General features: G+C 42.9%; 1 protein-coding gene across 1 annotated transcript in view; it reads right to left on the bottom strand.

Moving 5' to 3' along the window:
- The window catches only part of spryd3 (SPRY domain containing 3), a 53,634-nt gene that overhangs the window by 18,452 nt on the left and 13,141 nt on the right, over positions 1–22,041 (bottom strand). The window contains exon 7 of the mRNA XM_076741873.1: positions 7,746–7,895. Coding sequence (XP_076597988.1) covers positions 7,746–7,895 — 150 coding nt within the window. The remainder of the gene's footprint in view (positions 1–7,745; positions 7,896–22,041) is intronic.

Genomic DNA, 22,041 nt, shown 5'->3' with positions numbered 1-22,041 from the left:
CAGGCTGTGCGGGCACTGTTGGGCCTTTTGTTGGTAGAGTGGCTAGCTCATGCCAATTCCCCATGGGTGTGGAGAGGTGGTTGTCCTGCCACTGCTGTTCCAGGGCCAACAAAACAACTGCTGTGATGTCCACAAACTTCATAATGGTCCTTGTAGCCTTTGTTGCCACACAGTTGTGGTTGTAAAACCACAAACCACTTTCTGTTGTATGGCAATGGGGATGATGGTGATGGATTCGAAGCCGGTGGGAACAGAAGGACAGGTTAAATATTGGTTCATGAATACCCACACCAGGTGGTGGGCGCAGACCTTCAGGACGCATCCAGGGATGCTGTCCGTCTTGCATGGATTGATCAGCATGAACAACCAGTGAACGTCCATCGCAGTGATGGAGAGGGGGTAGAGCAGAAAAGGAGGTGGTGGTTTGGGCGGAGCTCTGTTTGCTAGCAGAGGTGGGGTGGAGGCTGGATATGATGAGGTCTAACAGATGGGGTCAAATGTGGTGTAAAGGGAGTTGAGTTTGTCTGGGAGGGTGTCTCGGGTTGTTGGAGACAAGTTTGGACTCCATCTGTTGTCTGTATTCCCTCTTTGCCTGTATAATTGCTGCTCTAATTGTGTAGCGTGTTAATTTGTATTCTTCCAGTGAGCCGGAGGTGAAGGCTGCGGTCTGTGCATGGAGAGCTCTCGTAGTCGTTGATACTTCCTGCAGCCTTGAACATCTCCCAGTCCAAATCATCAAAACAATGCTGTTGGATGGCGCCTGACTGGTTTGACCAGTGGTGTATGGTCCTATAGGCTGGGGCTTCCTCTTTCAGCCTCTGCCTGTAGGAAGGGAGGAGGAGCTTTGAGGACAGACCTGATCAGCTGAATGGAAGGTGGTGGAGGGCTTTGTAGCCATGGAGGAATGAGGCATAACAGTGATTAACCTGTTTTCACCACACCTGTGTTAAACTGGATGTGTTGCTGTAGTTTGTGTCATGTTTTTCTGAGATTGACCTTGTTAAAGTCTCCAGTGACAATAAGCGCAGTCTAATGCACGTTAGGTGCTCCGAGTAGCTCTTCGAGTGCTTGTCAACTGCCAAACCTAACTACGCACTAAATAACCTAGACAACATTTAAAGCACACCTCAAGTGTTTACGCTAGTGCAGAGCTCCCCACATGCACGGCCTTCCTCAGTCAACACTTTGATGAAGTCCACCCATTAGAAACCATTTTTAGACATGAATTCCATTAAGCAGATTATCGTTTTATGGGACTTGGAACAGCCTTCCTTCAGATAAATGAATTATTCCAATCTATTGTGGCTTCAAAATTTTAAAAGTTAACACTGTGAGTTTTGTTTTCAGTGGTGGTGCCATGAAATCATAGATACACTCCTTCTCTATCAACATGCAGTATGATGGAATGCATTCAAAAGAGAGATCACAGTGTTAACCAGGTTGCCCAATCTCACGTACTGTAAACTTTCAAAACATGGTCACTACCCCTGTTGGCCTGCAGAAGCCATCCGAGAAATGCAAGCTGCTTCTAAGAACAACAAACACTGGCACTGCGTCCACGGCATGGCAAAGCAAAGGCCTGCAATATCAGATCCACAGCTGCTACACCGGTGTCATCAGAGCAGCCTGCATTTCCACACGGTGGCAGAGTAAACAAGTCTGAAAACAGTAAGAGCGGAAAGGTGCGGGCCGAGCAGGGAACCATGTGGAAGCAGATACCCATCATCTACAGCAGTTATCACACTGGCATATCACAGAGCTGTCTAAAAATATAACTTAAGCCATGAATTACAACGGATGTGAGTGTATGGGTGTGTGTGTGTGTGTTTGCAGGGAGGGAAAGTAGTGCGTTTCTGTTTGTACGTGCCCACACAACCTCACCTATAGGGGTTGGGCAGCAAACTAATGCAGGTCTGTTTGTATAACCTCGTGTCATCAGGCTAAAACCTCAGCTCCTCACACGACATCAACAACCATCTGACATTAGCTGATGATCTGACTGGAGTGAGGTGAACAACAGCCCATCTGTGTGTATGTGTTTAGGCACGTTCATCACTTTCTATGGATGCAAGTGCTTTCTCGATACAAACAAAACTGAAAATACTAAGGTTATTCTGTTGTTGAATGAGTGGCCTCTGCCAAAAGTCTTTTCATATACCCTTCAGGGAACCTCAGGTCACTCAGGTGTTACCTGCATTTTGACTGCACGCACAAAGGTCCAATTTTTACGAGATGACGCTATCTGCCTCTTTAACTGCTAAACGGTCGACTATGTTCACCAGCTAGTCTCTGCGTCTGTCAGTCATTGGGTGCGGAGCAGATAGATATAGAGTCGGTTTTTAGAGCTTTTCAGTGAAAACAGCTGCCTGCTGAGGCTGAAAGCAACACAGTGAGATCAGTGACAGTCAATCAAGAGTAAAGTTGTGGGCAGGACAGCAAAACCACAAGACGAACTTGCAATACAGTTCTCCTGCAGGAGATAAGCTCTGTGAGCTCTGTGAGACTGTACTTATACACAGCTCAATGCAAATGTCAACATTAGAGCTAGACTGATAAATCTGTCAGGCCGACATATGGGCCGGTATTAGCTTACAGCAGATATATTGGTACATACAGTATGTCGGCCAACTCCCTACACTCTTCCACCCTATTACTAAGTAACAAGAAAATGCAGAAGAGAAACAGTAATGTTAGCGTTAGCTTGGAAACAGTGTCTCCATTACATAGTTTGACGGAGCGACCTTGGCCATTCCTAGAGCCACGCCAGCAAGACTCCCTTTCCACTTCGGCACATCTCCTCTCCAACATTTACTCAATCATCACAGACACATAACAATAAATTATGAAGATCATCGTGACTTTGGTGGTGTTGTCTCATGTGCAAAAATTCCACCTCAAACCACATGGCCTTTTTTAAATCTGTTATCAGTCTAATTTGCACAGTCGTCAGTTCTTGAATGGAAACACAAAATCTAATATGCTAAAGGTACTATTAGTCCCTGATTTAGCTCTGTGGTTAGTTCCTCAGACTATTATTGTCGAATACAGGGCTGGAAATAATTGTTTTCATTATCAGTTGATCTACAGATTATTTTCTTGATATTCGATTAATCATTTTGCATGTAAAATGTCAGTAAATAGTCAAAAAATTACAAATTCCAACAGCACAGGCTTACATCGTCCCAGGTCTTTCTTTGACGACATCCAACAGTCCAAAAACCCAAAGATATAATAATGTCATGCATGACTAATAAAACTGTGGCAGTTTTGTTAAAAAGCGACTAAAAATATCATTATTTGACTCTCAAACTAGCTGATTCATTTTCTGTCAATCGACTAATTGAATAATTGACTGACTTGTTGCGCTCAGTTACACCAAGGCGTAGGGCTGAACATCGAAAATCAAAATATGGCAAAATCCAAATGCATTTTATGATACAGATGAAATGTGTGACAAAAATGAATAGGAATGTTTTTGTGCCATATCGTGCAGCCCTACCAAAGACCGCCTCAAACATTGTTGCTGTGCTGGTGGAGCTGAGTGTTCCTCAGCTTTCAGATCAGAGGCACAAGAGCAGCAGTGAAAAAAGGTTAGTAGGACTGCTGCATCACAGGAGGAAGAGGAAGCGAGCTGTTCCCAGGATTCGTGTCCCGGGGCAAACCAGGACAGAGGAAACACTGCCATTCCAGTCTCCTGACCAGTTTGAGCTGTTTTGTTTGTGTTTAAGAGGGCATTCTGTTGTTTGTGTGTTTGGCTTGATGACTGCATTTATATAGATTTACAGAGAGTGAGTCAATGCAGTCATCGGAGACAGATGGTCACGAGGAAACTGAGTAAACCACCAGTTTCATTCAGACACTGGGCCACGTATCTGTCCCTCAGTCCTCCATCACAACAACGACACCAGTCCATTCATCGTCCCATATTCAAGCCTTCTCCTCTACCTGCTCCCTCACTTCTCACTCCTCTCAGCTATGCTCTTTCTCTTTTTTTGTAGGATTTTAGGGGTTTGTTTGTTTTTCAGGACATGAGGGTTTTCCTGCTTTTTTCCTGTGTTTTTCATATTCTGAATAGCTTCCCTTGATTTTTCTACCTCCCAACTTTTACCTTGCTACCCCACCTCCTCAACCCCCTACACTCCAATCTACCAGCCACACTCTCCCACCCCATAACTAAGCCTAGATCTCTCTTTGTCCCACAGCCTAGCAACCAGTGTGTGTACCGGATGAAAAACAACCACGCTACCAAGCATATGCATGCTGTACATTCATGGAGACCCTTATCTTCAGAGGAATGAGAGAGGAAGCGAGAGGTCATGACAGGTCTAGGAATTGCAGTGGGGTCAAAACAGATCTTAGATTACAAAACACACAAAACAACACATTTACCTTACATACAAAGCATACAAACTTATCACATCACACAAATTCCTCCGACTTCCCTGTCGGACAGGAAACTGGCAACAGTGGCTTGGGGGATTCAAAAATTTACTTCCACCTTTTTTAAACCAGCTAATTTGATTTTAACATGTTGAACCTCGACTTTCCCTTTATTTGGCATCTTTGCATTGGGAGGAGTCTGCAGCCATGTTGGCGGCTCTGTGAGGCTGGACTGGCTGGAGCCAAATGCTAACATCAGCGTGTATATAATATATAGCAATAGCATGAAGGTAAAAGGTATGTATAGTATAATGTTTACCTTGTACACCATCTTAGTGCTAGCACATTAGCATGCTAATTCTTGCTAATTATCACTAAACACAGAGTACAACTGAGGCTGACGGGATTGTCATTAGTTTTGCAGGTATTTGGTCATAAGCCAAAGTATTGGACTCATTTCGGGGACATGAATGTCTGTTCCAAAATTTAATGGCAATCCAATAGTTATTGAGACATTTCACTCACAACAACAAATGCCAACCTAATGGTTGTGCAAGAGGGAAAGGCAGTGGCTCTCCAAAGTCATCAGGCTTCTGTCTCTGGGGACAATGAATGTCTGTACAAAATTTGGCGCCAATCCATGATGTTGAGATGTACCATTGTATAACTAAAAACTTTGCAGTGCTGGTGGCGCCAGACGAGAAATCAGTGGGTCACGAAAGTAAGCTTTGACCAACAGTGTAATCATAAGAGCCGCGTCGTAAATTAAAATCGGCTACTTTCCTTCAGAGGCTACTGCAGATGTTAAGATGGGAAGACAGAGCGAGCACAGGGGGAGAAGAAGATTTGCAAAGTGAAGAAAGCTGAACACAATGTTGAGCCTGAAGTCAGCAACCACAACAAACAGAGAGACACAGACTAAGAGACAGACAGGCAGAATGTGGCAGTCTGCGGGGCATTAATGGGTGGATTTGTGTTTATATTCAGGCCTTCTGTCTTACCACGGGATGCTATGTGAAAAAGACCAGCATGCAAACTTGTGACTGCTGTTGAGTAAACAGTCATTACCCAAGCCCTTCAATCTGCTACTTTATCACCTCTCCTGGACTTAAGCTTAATGTCTTTATAATGAAACCCAGATGCAGAGAAGAAAAGTAGTGGAGCAAAAAGAAAGAAGAGGAGAACTCTGAGGAGGTAATGGGACTGGAGTTATCACCACTCAACGTCTTCCTCACCCATGAGAGCACCGTCTGTATGTGTTTAACTGAGAGCATGTGTGCGCATGGACTCTTTTTTTAGCTCCATCGGAGGATATTCTACTGGTTTTGTCTCTAAAATATCATAAGATGTAGATCTGGAGTATGGTATGATTTAAAGGCTTTACAGCTTAAATCTGAAAAATCAATTTTTGATTAGAACAGGAAAAAACATCAGTTGAAAATTACATATCAGCAGTATCGTAATTTGATTGGTGCAATAGCAATGTTGGTGGCTTGGGGGGGTTGGGGTCGATGCTGTCACCCATTGCTCATGATACCCTGTGACTCAGTACCTTTGTTAGCATTGCTGTGAGTTTCAACAGTCATATCTGTACATAACCAACACTACGTGAGTCTGTTGAAAGGGGAAAAGAAACACTGTGTACCAATGTTCATGTAATGTCCAGCATGAGGTGCTCCTGTCAGTAGCGCACCACAGAAATTGATAGCGAGTCTTCCAGCAACACTGGCTCTCAGATGCCTGCAGCCGCTGCCATGGGAAACGCCCACCCAGAGGCCTGAAGCTTAGAAGCGGTTTCCAAGAATATGTCCAGCAACTGTTTTATCCTCTTTCGAAATAAATGGAAAAATATGCAAACTAGCCACAGCATTGTAGTTTGTTTTTAGTAAAAAAAAAAGTTTGACTCTAAGGGTGAAACACGGGTAACGCTGCCTTTGTCCGTGGGGTGGTTTGACAAGCAACATATGGGATTACTATATGCCAGCACTGTTGAATTATTGTTGTGTCTTATTGCTTCAACAACAACAAATTTTGAAAAGCCAACAACACTAAAAGGACTGTCCACAAACAGGGACATTACTAATATCCCAATGTGGCATGGCTTGGATGGAAACCTCTAAGTAGGACACACACACACACACATACAGTGCAGGTATATTTCTACCCCGTCTGTGTGAATCTATCGCTCTCTTTGTCTCACTCAGTGACATCTCTCTGCTCCTGTTTTATATAAATTGCTTCTGAGACCTTGAAAGATGTAAAAGTTTCATCTTTTATTTTTGTTATTAAAAGGAGCAGAGTTTTGACCCTGGGAGAGACAGAGCTGGCAGCCCTCCAGAGTCCACGGCTTTGGCAGACTCTAATATTTCACGCTCATAACACTTTCGAGGCTAAACTTACAGGGCGTAAAACACTCACAAATCATGAACCCGTACTGTCGAAGAACTAGTTCCTGAGTCAGAAGAATAATGGAATGTAAAAATGCAATGCAAATAGGATTTGTGAGAGAGTCCATCGATCAGAGAGCAGGCATCTATACAAGTTTAATCCAGTTCTTTATAGGCTTAGTAAGGAGGATTCAAAACAGCCCAAGCGTAACTGCTGCGAGATCGTAAACTATTACTACTTACACTTCATATCCTTGTGTCTGTGTATTGAAATGTCTTGATAATTTAACCCTTGTTCTTTCCAATCTCTGCGTCTCTCTTTGTCTCTTGTGCGTCCGCCTCATTCGGCGCCCAAACATCTACAGGTTTGTAGGTTGTGTTGTATTCTTCAAAGCAGTTCAACATGGTAATAGTCACTTGCAGAGCTGCAGTTTAATGCAGAAATGGGAACCGCATGTGCATTCTTTGGAAAAAGAAATAAGGGCTCAAATGAGAGGTGTTAAAATTTCTCTAATTGTACTTTCCTCTGGGGGTGTTTCATCTGCCCAAAGTACGCTATTAGATCCAAAGAGAGCAGCTACACTGCTGGATAATGGGAAAGAAAATAAAGTTTTTGTCCTCTAAAAAGGGTTTTACGGGCTCAGCCTCTCATCATCTTTTCTCCATACACTGTGATTTACATGTGTGCGGGGAATCCTACCTTTAAAAGTACAAGAGTACTGCTGCTATTCCATTAGGACAAGCTTACAACATTCCCAAGACTTGTTGAACTATGGGGACCAGAGGGGGAAGATCATAAGAAAGCAAGCCAGTGGGAGGCTTATTCCTGGATTCCACATCCCTTGAGTTCATTGAGCTATACTGCCTAATATATAACAGTATGGAAAAATAGGGGAAAGGGCCAAATCCAAATGCTCCTCTGTTGACTGTAGGTGTGTGTAAAGTTGTCAAAAGTTGTTCTTTTCTTATAAATCTCACCCTTCTTGCCAGGCCCAGAGCAATATAGCACTTTTCCCCAGCATCAATGATCTCCAGTTCATAGTAGTGGCAGCGGGTGGTGAGTGGTTGGCGGGCCTGGGCCAAACCCACGTCCATGATGCTCTTTCCTTTTCCAACATACTCCAAAAGCTGAGGAAAGGGGATAAAAGGAGAGGGCGAGAAAGAAGGATGGGGTTAATACGCTATGAAATAAACAACATAAAAGAAGGACTAATTAAACCCAAACATGTTAAAATACAGACACATTTCCACCTGTGTTATTGCCCAATAAACTCCAAACACAAGGCTCCTTTACACACAGCAAATAGTGATGAAGATCACGGTCATGTTTGAGTGAGTACACCTCAGAGGAAGTGACTGACGGATCATCTGACACCTCCTGCCCTCATACCTCTCCAGTGTTGGGACTGAAAAGTCTGTGTCTGACGAATTTCATTACTTTCCAAAACCAGTCCGAGCTGTGTGAAGGTGAGCTAGCAGGCAGAATACTTCACTCTCAAGCTCTGCCTTCATTGGTCACCTAGCAGCATGAGCCTAGAGATGGCAGTGTCTGTCTGTCCGTCACTTTGGCCCAGAATGAAATATTTCAAAAACAAAGGGATGCGTTGCTGTACAAACGTTCAGGGTCCTCATATGATGAATCCCACTGAAATTGATGATCCAAACTATATTTGTTTACATTTTGGCAAATTGGCAGCATTCATAGTACGCCAAATGAGGTCTTAGGCGTTCCTCACAGATGTACACAGAACTATCACTGGATTATTTTGATACTGAAGAAAACACGGGATGATGAAGGTCCGGAGTATTTTTTTCTATAATTTCTAAACGGATTTCCGGACGTTTTTTGATGGACATCAGAGACAATATGATCCTTGGAGAAGGTACATGACACAGAAGCTAAAAATGTGTGCATCAGGTTTGTGTGCTCACATTTGAACTAACACTAACTGCAGCAATCAGTGGATAAGGCTTTTGATGCCTTCACATCCTTCATGAGCTGTCTGTCACAGCCACTGCTGCAGTGTTGGTAAGCCGACCAAATCAACGGCTAAACTGCAATAACTAACTTCTCGTTGCTTTTACAACACCTGCATGCACCTGTTCCATCTTTGCCTCACATCTGTCTCTACGCCCCTCATGTAACTCTTCCACAGCCCCCCGAGGGGGCGCGCCTCAGTTTGAAACATAGATGAAAAGTCTAATATGTTACATATCGTGTTGACTTTCCGAACATCTACAAGATGGATTGAAATGTGGAGTAGTTCATCTAGCTCCCTCATCATGGTTCATCTGCTGTACTTTGCGTTTAGTGCTTATTTGCTAATGTCAGCATGTTTACACTCTGAACTAAGATGGAGAGCATGTTAAGCACAATACCTGCCGAACATCAGCATGGTAGCTTTCTCTCTGTCATTGGCTCAAAGCACCGCTGTGCAGTCTCACAGAGCCACTAACAAGGCTGCAGACAACAAGTTTTGGTACAAAAAATGTCAAAACCATGGATGCATTTGAGGAGTTCCCCTTGTTCCTCGCTGTGACAAAAGGGTTTTTATGTCAACTTTGAGAATGTCCATTCAGAACATCTGCAGCCCATGTTGTACAAACTCGGTTGTTTCATGCATTTGTTTCAGCTTTAAGTTTCTCAGTAAACCTACTTAGTGCTGTCATCTACTTATCCTGGCTTTCTTTGTTTCAGCCTTAGTGTATTTGGTTATTTAGGTGATCAGGCCCAAAGGGCCAGCAGTAATGTAAAGTCTTTGCAAGAGGTAACATTGAGAGGAAAACAAAGGATTGAAGACACGCTGATCAAGCTTGGGCAGGATCCTCTGTTCAGTGTTGTTCCAGAGGCGAGGGACTTAACCACGCAAACCAGCTTTTGCAAGTGTGTCCCAAGTGAGTGGGCAACATGACAGATTGACACTTCCAAACCCCGACAAACCCTCACTGAACCACCCATGGTGACTATCCTACAAGTATCAACAGCCACTTGAGATTGCATGTACAGAACCCAATGACAATGCAATTACTTTCAGGTCTATTTTGGTCTTAAGCATCTAAACAGGTGAGGATGGGTGGGTACAGGTGAGTAGGTGGGCAGCTAGGCAACCACAAAGCCTTTAGGCTGAGCAGTGTTTCCATGCCATGAGTGCCTGTGTGTGACTGTGAGTATGTGCACAATGAAGAATACGCCCCCAGCTTGAAAGGCTAGGATGACAGACAAGGTGGGGGTGGACAAAATTACTTCTGCATTAAGCCTTTGTGTTTGCGTGTGTGTTTTCCACTAGCCAGCCACTTGAAGGACACACCTGGTGGGAACAGCTATTCAAAATCTACGTCACAAAAAAGTCAAGTGTCTCAATTAACTTATTACCATTTTTCCTTTTTGTTATTTGCTGTTGCTTAGTGATACAAACTGAAAATAAATCGGATGTAGATGAGGCAGTCAAAAAGTTTCATTTCAGTCTTTGAGCTTGATGTTTGCTCCTGAGAAGAGTACATGTATAGATCATACGTAGCTCTATGTTATACTATTCAATGTACAAAATTTAAAAGCCAACTTTGGTTAATCCAAAGAGATCAGAAACAAAAGGGATTGTTGGTTGACGTGTGCAGCAAACCATAATCACATTGAGGAAAATATAACCAACATCAGAGATTTTTCTAACTCTTGTGAAAAAAATAAATCAATGGCATCAAACGCTAATCCCGTGTTAAAGAAGCACTGCTCGTATTGAACTCCCAGGTTTGAGTCTTCAAAAACATTCAAAAGAAAATTCTAAATTTCAATGTAATTCACTGACATAAGAAACATCACAGGGGGCGTAAACTCAAACATCACCCATCTGCCCAATGACCTTTGTTCAAGGTCATCCTGGATCTCGTTTTCCATGTCATCTCATTCGAAGTCGAAAGGTCCCAAACTGGTTTTCCTGACTCTTCATCCAAATACTGGAAGTCTTGGATCAAAACTAAAGAGCTGATTCACTTGAATTATTGATATGATATGAATGAAAGTTTGATTAGGAGTTTCCAACTCCTGAAACTGACGTGACACATTCTGCAAGAGAGGAGATGTATAATCCTGGAGTTGTAGGAACTGCAGGATCACTCAGTGATCTCAAAATGGACGACACCAACATGCAAAGCAGCCCTGAGCAGAAAATCATGACACCAAAGCACCTGAGAAAAGGTGTGCTGGGTTCTACACTTTAGACAGCAAAGTAACTGTTTGTTGACTTTGCACAAAGCAGCCATCTTACTCTATAAAGGCAACAAATCCGTTGACTCACCTCCCAGCTTGCCATCCAAGTGAGGCGGCTGAGGCACCACAGGTGAGCGGCGTCACGTCAAGTGTACAACTTCATTTGACTGCCAACTATTCGTCACACTCAGAAGGCCCCATGCCAGAAGATCATAAACTTCTATCACAGATAAAATAATAAGCTTTACTGTATATGCAAGGATATACAGGCCATTGGTATTGTTTTTGAAGAAAATACTGCATTAATTTTAATCAACCAATCAATCAAAACATTACCTCCAAGTAACTGCGCTCTATGATGACTCTGGAGAGCTGCCCCTGAAGGAATTTACATATCATCAGAATACTTCAAAACCTGAAATACCATCTCAAGGCAAAGCACTTAGCAGCAAGCTCGAAGGTCAGACCTAGCACAGCCCCTGATGCTACCATGAGGCTGGGGCTGAGAGAGCACATTCAAATTCATTGGAACAAAGCGTCATTTTAATAACCTGAACTTGACTTCCCGCAAATAAGTAGAGACATATGATATGAGAGGATCACACCTTATGAAGAACCGTGCATAAACTGAGTTGGCTTTACAGGATTATTAGACTAAAGCCTGTGTCTACAGTTACATAATTTCATCAGCTACTGGTTGTCAGTCTGGTTGCATAAAGACTGCAGAAATACTCTGAATTTCAACAGCAAGGAAAACGCAGGCAGACCTGGGCAGCAATTATTTAACAATGCTGCTGTTAAACCAAAGTCATTCTGTATTCCACGGACCTGATGTCTATCTATGTTTGCACTGTGAAACATCCAATAGACGAACACCTTGTAATTAGGACAAGACAATCTCTTCATGATCCTGGAACAAACCATATTTCTTTACGCGTTGTTTCTTTATACGACTCTGCTGATGAATTGTTCACACGGACAACAGCATTAACCTCCACCTTCTTTGTTACAGGCTGCGCTTTCATGTGTGCTCTTGTGTCTCCTTAACCTGCTGCACTTTCATGCCTGGACAACTGCTGTTCTTTTGGAGAGGAGGAAAGAGTTTGGTGTGATGAGCACTTGGTCACACCTTTTTTGCTTCTTGCTGCTGAGTAATGGAAGGAGGAGAGAGACGAGAGGGCAGAAAAAGAGAGACGTAGCCTTGAGCACAGCATGCCTCACTGAGATAGCTGACAATCTCTCTCCCTCTTTCTCACTCACTCACTCCTGTAATTCTGAGTGGTGAGAATGGTGATGGTGGTGTGCAAGGCCATGTTTTGTTGAGCTGCTGCCTGGGAAACAGATGTAACGCCCAGAGAGTGGTCCTGCCAGTTTCCTGTCACACCTAATGGGGGAACTTAAAGAAAGGTGAAACTGAAATTAATAGACCTTTATTTAAAGGTGGTTCACACTTGTCAACCACACTCTGATCTGATCAGACATCGTGTAAGAGCTGTAATATGATGACTTTCTTTATTGCGTTTATATTTTTATTCTTTTCATTACATTTTTTTCATGGGTTTGCTTCTTTGTGTATTTCTAATTGTTTCCCCATTGTCTGTTCACTTGTGGTCCTTGTAAAAGTGTTTTTGTCCCCTTTTCTTTCATCTCCTCGTCCTGCACATTTCTTCACTGTTATTTCTTCTCTCAAAATAAATCCTTACAATTTATACGCTTGAAAACTACAATATGGGCATTAAAATGTGAAGGATCTGAGCCAAATGCACCACTTTAATTTGGAAAATGAGCCGGCCTTGTCCTTGTCCAGTGGCTGTGATTCCCGGCTCTAATTCATCTCTCACTTGGGTTGGATTCCCTCCAGTAGCTAAATCTGACTTGTCCATCAGTCATCTTTGTGCGTGTAAGGCAACCGAGATGAATATCCTCCTGGACTAAAAACCACCGTCATAATGCCACAGCTGGTTAAAGCCACTCTGTCATTGCAGCTTTTTTAATGGGCTAGCAGCTAACAGGTGATGTTTGTATGAATACATCCACGAGTGCTGAGCGGTGTTAAAATGACTCTACCTAAACCATGTCATGGCTTTGTTTATATTAACATGAGACGCTCAACATGAGCTCGTTTTTTTTTTTTTTCCAAGATATAAATCACCTTAGGAAAACCACTACGATTGGCTGCCACCTATTCATTACTCGTTCAGACATTCTGAAGCACCATAAGTGCTCACACGCTCAAACGCTTCAGCAGCAGGTTCAAACACTTCAAAAGCCTCATTTGCATGATTGCAGCACATTTTTAAATGTGAACAAATTTTTGTGTAATTTTACGTTAGTACGTTCAAAACAAATCACTCACTCGTCGTTACACAGCGTGAACTTTCTTGTTCAAGCGTGTAATGTGTCATGTGATATCACAACTGACTGCTGTGGGATTGACCTCGTTTAACTGGGTTAGGAAGTTTTAAGAGGTACTTTACATCAAAACAATATGCTAAATCAAAACACAACCTGTAATTACCACAGCACTGACGCAGTAAGTGAGGTAGAGTTAGCTGAAAAAGTATTTACTGTTGTACTGGTTCAAGACAAGATGATATTAGCCTCATGGCAGCTTCACTTTAAAACTCTGCAAGACAGAAAGTAACTGACTTTATGTTCACATAGTGACCACGTGGTATTGACATCGCCAATAACATGTGAACACTGGGCAACTGCCACAAGTTATTTAACGAAGCAACGCCCTAAAGAACAGACATACATAGTCACTTTGTAGGTTTAATCAATCAATCGTCCCTCTGAGATTTCCGTTGAAACCTGTGAGAACCAAGGACCCACATTGTTGCCCTTAACTGACACCTCATCACTCCCTGGCCAAGTGGAGCTTTTCATCACCTTTTAATACACTCCATTTATTATCACTATTACCACTGCTGGGAAGATGTTGCCCAAATTAACTTGTGGCTCCAGTGCCAGCAAGTATTGCCACCAGTGCTGATTTATTTGGACAAAGTCCTAAAAATTACAGTTTTACAGGAATGTTGCCACCTTCGGAAAAACACATCACTCTTGGGTAAGTGCTACATAGCACCTGAGAGACGATGCCATGAAAAGACGGCAAGACATATAGAACAATGTGTTCACAGTGGTTTATGATGCCAAACTAATGCTGTATGTGAGTACTGACTGAAACAAGTGCACTATTCAGGGCGGTGATATTTTATAACAATCCCCTATACTGCTGTCCACCGACTACTGCTTTGAAAAAACTATTCCAACTAACCAAAAAGGCACAGGTTGAATTTGCACTCACGATCTGTGAGTATTTACCACCAGGTTTCACTAAGACAGTAGCTCATGATGAAGTTCCTGGGAGTGCCCTCCAGTTACATGTGAGGAGGAGGAGGGCAGTAAACACAGTTCAGTGTGGCACGAGTTCAGAAAACAAATTATAATGTCGACTAGTGATGCTGAAACAGGAATGCTCACAATGAAAGGTGTGCTTGTAACCAAGTAAAAGTTCTGTTTACATCAAGTGTTACTCACCAAATGCATCTGTGCTTCCTTCAGGGCTGTCAAATATTTTAAGTTCAGGTATATAATCAAGTTGTAAAAAAAAGCTCAACATTCAATTGTGAAAATGAATATCTAACTGTGTGAAAAAGCAGCTCTGCTGCAGTGGATGCACTGACTGACAGAACAGAGTCACAAAACCAGAGCTTCTGTTGTCCATTATAACCATTTTTAAAGGGAGGAAATCTGTTTAAGTACAACATATTTAAATCTATCTGGTCATAACTTCAGGTGAAAATAATTACTGAGTTAGATGTTGCACTGAGTTCCAGCTCTACAAGCTGTTTTTGCTGCTTCTCTGATGTCCACCCTTTTTCTCGCTTCTCTTTGGCTAATTGGGAACACTTTCAGTGGATACGTATATTGACAATGTGCAAACATCTGGGGGATTACACTGCAGCAGGCTGCAGTGCTCATGTTCAACCCTGGACTAGTTTGAAAAACCGATGTCTCCATTAGTCACTTACAAACAACAACACAGGGTCCATAATCACAGATAATATTTGACCAGAATTTCTCCCGTTTGTCCAGGGCACTGAAATCTTCCAGGATACTTGGACTGGCACCAATTGGCAACACAACACACAACGTAACTTTCTCTGATTGAAGATGTAATGTAGGTCAAGATGAAACAAGCAAATAATTCAAAAACTTTGCACAATCATACAATTCAACAATGTTGTTATCTGTAGCTATGTCAATCTTTCAAATGTTACCCCAAACTTTGGATCAGTGGAACACCATTGGGAAGAATGTATATAGCATCACCCATGTGCAAATGCATGCATGCGAGTCCTTATGCACATGCGCAAGATAAACAAAATGGGGACCACTCATGGGAAAACAGCCCCACAGCACTACTAGAGGTCAAAAACTGCATGTGGAACTCAACCCGAGGAAAATGTCTGCTACTCAAAATGAGTACAGTATATTCTCAGGTTTGCTGAATAAGATGTACAACTCCAGGTGCAGAGTGAGTCAAGCACACATACATTTTCCATGTCCACATAGCTGTGAGGGTCCCAATGATGTAAATTTCTTCATCTTCCCACGAGGTTTGATGCATAACATCCACATGGCCAAAACTGATGTCAGTGTAGAATGTACATGTGTGAACCCAGCTCCTTACGCAGATGCCAGAAGTAGTAAAAACAGAATCATGAGTGTCTGCTGACAGAGTCAGTTTTGGAGTATATGCAGTCCTTCAGAAACATTACATTGAAGGCTTAAATGTGACAGTGAGTGAAATCATCACCATGACATTCTAAATCTCTGTAAAACAAAGAAATCTGGCCACAAAGAGGCAAAGTATGCATGATATCCATATATATAACGTAATATCCATATTATAATAATACATAGCTGACTGGGGCAGCGATGTTTCAGGAAATTATCAGAAAAAAAAGTACCCTTGGATAAAGAGTTGATTTCTTTACCAGAAGACATTCATAAAAGAGGGAGAACATGCAAACTTCTCACAGAAAGGTTCCAGTCGACCACTACACTCAAAGCCAGGATGACGGTTTTAAAGAGCGAGCCTCTGCTGAGAGTAAATGTAAAAGCAGGTGTTGCATAACAATTTCAGCATGGCACATTATTACATACCACGACAAAACTATTTATTAAAGATACAAATTAGCAGCTGGCTGAAGAACAAAGACACAAAATACATTGAAATTGTTTTTCTTCCTAAAATCCCCTAATTACGGCCATGAATGACCTAATTTTTCTCCTCTCTCTGACAATGCATTATTAAAAGTACAACGGCTTACAGCAAAAGCTTTGTGTCCTCTCTCCAAACACACACACACACACACACACACACATACACACACCTCCAGGAGAACACAGCTTATAATCAGCTGTATGTGACAAAGCTGAAAACAAATGAGCTGCATGGTTCTGTGGGTTTGGAAAGGTAGTGCACACAAATTCAGCCACAGGCTACATCGCGGCTGACATGCACCTCCTCAGAAATGTTACTACAAGTCAGGGCTGCGGCGTCGGCGGAGACTGCAAGAACTGTGGTGGGTCATCTTGGGCTGCTTGTGTTTTCTGCTTTAACATTTTCATACTGGTGGAGACTCAGAAGTCTCCTTTTCAGTGACACACAACTAACAAAGTCATTTCACTGCAAACCTTGTGTTCACTCCGATCGCCGCTCTGTGTGAATGAATGAGCATTATCACAGCGGCTGCACAGAGGTCTCATCCTGAGTGTCTGCAGCCCATCGTCACTCTATATCACAAAGTGAAAGAATGTAAACACAGCTGCGGTGCGAAATATAATTAAAGCATGATACGGCCTGATCCTGTACAATACAGGCATGTAGTGTTGCGGCGGTGATGATGGGTGAAATCTGACGCTCAACTATAAATCATGGTAGGACTCCTGTTAACTCCTTGAGTAGGCTATAAATCGAGCTCATCTTGTGTGACGCAGGCCCACAACCTCTGCCAGAACCAGCCAGCCGACTTCCACTCAGTCCATCGACTTTTCTTGGATTAAGTTATTCATAGTTTCCTCTTTTCTCACGCTGCTCAGTTCAGAGAACGGCAGGCGGCCGTGGTGGTGCCACTGCTAGGCCTGAGAAGTTGCAACCACAACAACTTGATGGGAAAGTTGTGAACTTTCATCCAAGAGCAGTGTCATGTTGGGATTCATGACTATTGTTTCCAGAGGAAGGAAGGAAGGAAGCAGGCAACCTTAGAGGGGCGTTGGTACTACAGCTGGCTCTGACAATTGGAAAAGGTACAACGAGGAACGGAGCAATAATGATTATTACTTGACAATGATTGGTGGGGTTGAAACTCACATAAACTTTGGGGCAGGAGAGGAGATGCTCTGGAGAGGACACTGCAGTGTGCAGCCAAGTTTGAAAAAGTTCAGTGCACCTCTACAGCACAAAAAATGTGTCAGAGGGTAAGATACATACATCTAGAAGCATTTTAATCTTCGCACGGAGGGGAGTGACGGAGAGAGGGGGAGGAAGTGAATGCCAGATATGTGCTGTGAGGGAGCGCCAGTACATTTGGGAAAACTGATAACTGCAGACTCAGGTGCTGTCCACTTACTTGTCGGCCCGCTCATCCGCAGCTGAGGGGATTAAGTTGGTGGGCACAGCGACTGCTGTGACAACAGGAAGCAGAGGATTGGAGGCTCGTGTTCGCACTGAGCCGCACGTACGCAGTGGAAAGCCAGCCAAATGTCTGCTCTCAAGAAAAACAGCAGAGCAGGAGCATGGTGGCAAGCAGAAAAAAAAGAAAATATATCTGTCAGATCTTTTAATGTATGTGCAATGAAGCAATCAAGAAGTCAGATCACTTGTGAAGGAACATTAAATTTATGGCTTCAGAAGAGTTCAAACTAGCGGTTTTAGTTCGTGATCAAAATGATTTTTCTTTCCTCCATCAAGGGGCTGAAGTACTAACTGAACTAACTGAAATGAGTTGCTGCACTGACCTCTGTTGGTTGAAAGGTCAACGTTTGTTTAACCTGCTGGCGCATTCAGGTAAGGTCTGTGACCACACCCAGTTGTAAGGTAACACTCCACTACAGTGCATCTAAAGCTCCCGTTTCTCTCGTGTAATAACAGATCTGAAAAAAGGAGGATTGTGCTCATCAACTACACTTTTATGGATTAATCTTGTCCACTAATTAAAGACAAATGTTCTTAACGTCACTTAATTGGTGGTGATGTACCAGCAAATAATGCTTCTGATACCTAATCTGACCAGGACGGGTCTTTCCTGGAAGGTAAAAAGAGAGCCTGAGAGACAAGTTCAAACCCAACTTTCTGTCTCACCTCCGCTCAGCTGGCCAATCACTGAGTGAAGGGGGTGTGAATGTCAAATTGTCTGTTTCGGTGTCGGGGGAGGGGGTTTTCTGAAGCTATTCGACTATCTAACGAGCAGCTGTGATGGAGCATACTGGCAGCTTTAGTCAAACTCTCTGTGATGGCAGCTCCTTTTGTCCACAACTTCACTGATCAACTTAAAGTTTCACAATGGCATTTTCATTATCTATGTTTGTGTAGCAGACGTGGTAAACACATGCTGGTGTCCCACAGATGGCCATAAGAAAAGAAAAGACTAAACATGTTTAAAAAGCATTACTGAAAAACAATTCTTCTGGTGTGTTCAGACCAAATGAAATCAAATCAACTTGTAAAGGTCAGACAGATTTTCAGTCCCAGTTTTGGCAGTATAGATATATTGCACATACTGCTGCACGTAAATGCAGCCATGTCTAATCTAATGCAACCTTCATAATCCCTGCAAGTCCAAGAAAAAACGAGCTGCAAATCACTCCAGGACTGAGGAAGTTTTTGTTTTTAATTAACTGTACTTCAGAACACATGTACCATTGTACCCATCATTACTATGTGGATGTCTTTGTTTAAGATAAATCTGTGCATCGTTATAGAGAGGGAAAACAAAAAAAAAAAAAAAACATGGTCTGCTCTTTCAATATATCCAGAAGTTCAACTTAAAAAGAGACATCTGCTGCACTTGGCAGCATTATGTGCTTTCCAAAGCAGAATAAAGTTTTCTCTTCTGGACTGTTGAACGCATCGTGGCACTGCTTTCAAAACGGGAGGTGATGTGACTGGTTATGACTCAATCCAGCCCTTAACACACCCATTGATAATGATAATAGATTCCTCTCAAACCTCATTCCCAAACGCACTGCGCTCGCCATCACAAAAATACAGAAAGTGATCAGCACACTTGACTGCGCTCTGCTGTTGTGTCCATATAGTGGACCATAAAAGAAGAATTGGGAAGGTGACAGGAGTGTGTGGGTTCTGTCACTTGTGGCTTTCTTGTACTTCGAAGTAGCTGTACAATTTATTGTTAAAGTATTTGGTTACTAGATATAGAGGCTGGTTAACAATTACAGGTTAAACTAACACTGAGTGCAGTATCATCGCACTGCAGAGAGACAAACCTTCATTAGTGTTGTTGCTCTTTGGAGGAGTTGAGGATGTCTGCTGCTTTGACAGGCATCACATATTTATGTTTACATTCTGCACAATGCCAAGTGCTGCTTTCATCTCCTATCAAGCTGCCAGTGAAACTAAACAGAGCCAACAAGGGCAAAGTCATTAAACTAAAATTCACTCCATTTTCTTCAGTTTTCCATTCAAGAGCCACGAGGGCAGAGTGTTCATTACCTCGAACAAATGGCCTTCAGATGAGTGATTAAAAAGTTGAAAGGAACAAAGAGCAAAATAAATGATGGTCAGAATATGATGGAGGTCAGAACAAAAACAGTAACCTCCCTGAAAAGGATCGTCAGAGTTTTCTTTTGTACGAACTTTATCGAGGACAACTGAGACGAGTGACGCAAATACACAACAAGGAACAGAACGAGGAAGTTATAAAACAGAAAAATACATGACTAGACAGAATAGAGCAGGAATATTTGGCAAGGTACAGCAGGCAGAAATCTAGGATCAGATACCCACCTATCTAAACAGGAGTGCCACCCCCCACCCCAACCATTGTACTCTGAAGTCTGCGGCTTTGCACCTCTCAGTACTGTCTCATCAAAAGCATACCAGTCAGAGAAGTCATTTATCTTGCAGCAATCTTTTCCGTCATCCTGCACCCCCACACCTCCCCCCAACCATCAGTAAGGACAGCTATCATCCGGAACAGTGATTATCCACACTTAGCAAATAGCAACGTATAAAAACTATTTCACTGTTTTGACGCAATGTTCGTGAAGTGCTGCTGGGTGAAACAAACCGCCGAGCATCCAGAGAGGTGTAATTCATCTATGGCAACCAAACGATAGATCTGTAAGTCATCGGAAACCACCAAGACTGGAAATATCTGTTGCATAGCCGCTGCACATGTGAGAAAGGAGGAAAGATTTTCCATGCTCCTTAAAATATAGCTCACAGCTACGGGCTTGACAACTAAAATGTTACTGAAATCCATAGGCGTTTTGGACGTCGTAAACAGACAGAGAGGAGAGGAGTCAAGAATAGAGGAGATAAGGCGAGGATAGAGTAGAGGAATCAAGGATAGAGGAGATTGGTCAAGAATAGGAGACGAGTCAAGGATAGAGGGGAAGAAACAGGGTGAGAGGAAGAGATGAAACAATGGAAGAGCAGAAGAAAGCAGGAGAGGTGAGAAAAGAGGAGAGAATAAGAGGAGACAATGATAGAGGAGAGGAAACAAGAGGACAGGAGGGGAGAGGAGAGGAGAGTCCTCTGTTCACAGATCCAAAGTAGACACTTGGAAAAGTTGAGGCAAACGGAGGCAGTTTGAGCGCTGGTTAAACCACACAATGAAATGAATTAGAAGTCAAAACCATCAAAGAGATTAAGTGAGACCACCTTGCGGCTGATATAACGCTCTGCCCTTAAAGCATAATCTTACCTCACACTAATCGTGCTACACAAAGATTTCTAGCCTTCAAAACAACCCTCTTCTTTCCCCTTACTTCTCCTCCTATCTTTTCATTTCCTCTGCCACACTTTCCTTTTCTTTCTCTTGTTGCTCTACAAACCAAACTTTCTCTGTTATTACAGGAAACAGACACCGCTCTGTCCCACACCCTTCCCCGTCTTCTGTCTCTGTACCAAACCCTTGTACTTGTCAAAACTTGACAGCCTTATCAGTTTTGAGTGTTATCACCTGCTTAGAACCTCACAGTGATGACCACATCATGGGTCTACGGGCTAATGGTAGCTTAAAACTAAAACTAAAAAGAAAGAGAAAGAGAGGAAAGAAGCAAAGGAAAGAAATCACTGCTGGACTGCTGAGCGGACCATGCAGCCGGGCACCCCAGCTGTGAAAACCTCCAACCACATGAGAAAGAGTAAAAGATTCCTGCGAGTCCCGTTACTCCACTTATTGAATTTTTACAACCTGGTGGACTGCCAGGCACTTGGCTCCACCAACACATTTCATGCCATTGCCACTCCTTGGTCCAGAAAAACAGAAGGGAGAGACAGACAGAAAGACAGAAAGCAAGACTGCTGGTTGAATCATCCTTCTCACCCACAGCTCTCTGCTTTTATTACCTCTGTCTGCTTTCAGAAAAGATGATGGCCTCCGTTTTGTGTGTGTGTGTGTGTGTGTGTGTGTGTGTGTGTGTGTGTGTGTGTGTGGCAGATGATTGTGTGCCACTGCAGATAGACACGTTTATCACGTAACCACATACGGGACCCACACACAGCCTGGCCTCCCTCTCTCCTGTGTCAATGACTGTAGTCTTGTGGTTACTTTCTGAAGGTGGAGGAGGTGGGCGATGAGAGCTCACACCTTAACACAGAACAAAGGTGTTACAGTTCACTACTGCAAACTGGGAATATAGCATTGTGATACCGTTGATAACACACTTGATGCCAGCTACGAATTCCATTCAAGCTAACACAAACTACCTGAATTATAGTTTAGTCTGTGTCTGAGAAAACAGCCCTGAACCTGAACTCTAAACCCCGAACCCTACACCAACAAGGCCAAATATCAGTCACTATTAATC

Source organism: Chaetodon auriga, chromosome 10 (genome assembly GCF_051107435.1).
Source record: "Chaetodon auriga isolate fChaAug3 chromosome 10, fChaAug3.hap1, whole genome shotgun sequence".
Taxonomy (NCBI): domain Eukaryota; kingdom Metazoa; phylum Chordata; class Actinopteri; order Chaetodontiformes; family Chaetodontidae; genus Chaetodon; species Chaetodon auriga.
The sequence above is the reverse complement of the archived record's forward strand: the minus strand, read 5'-3'. Positions and strand labels throughout refer to the sequence as shown.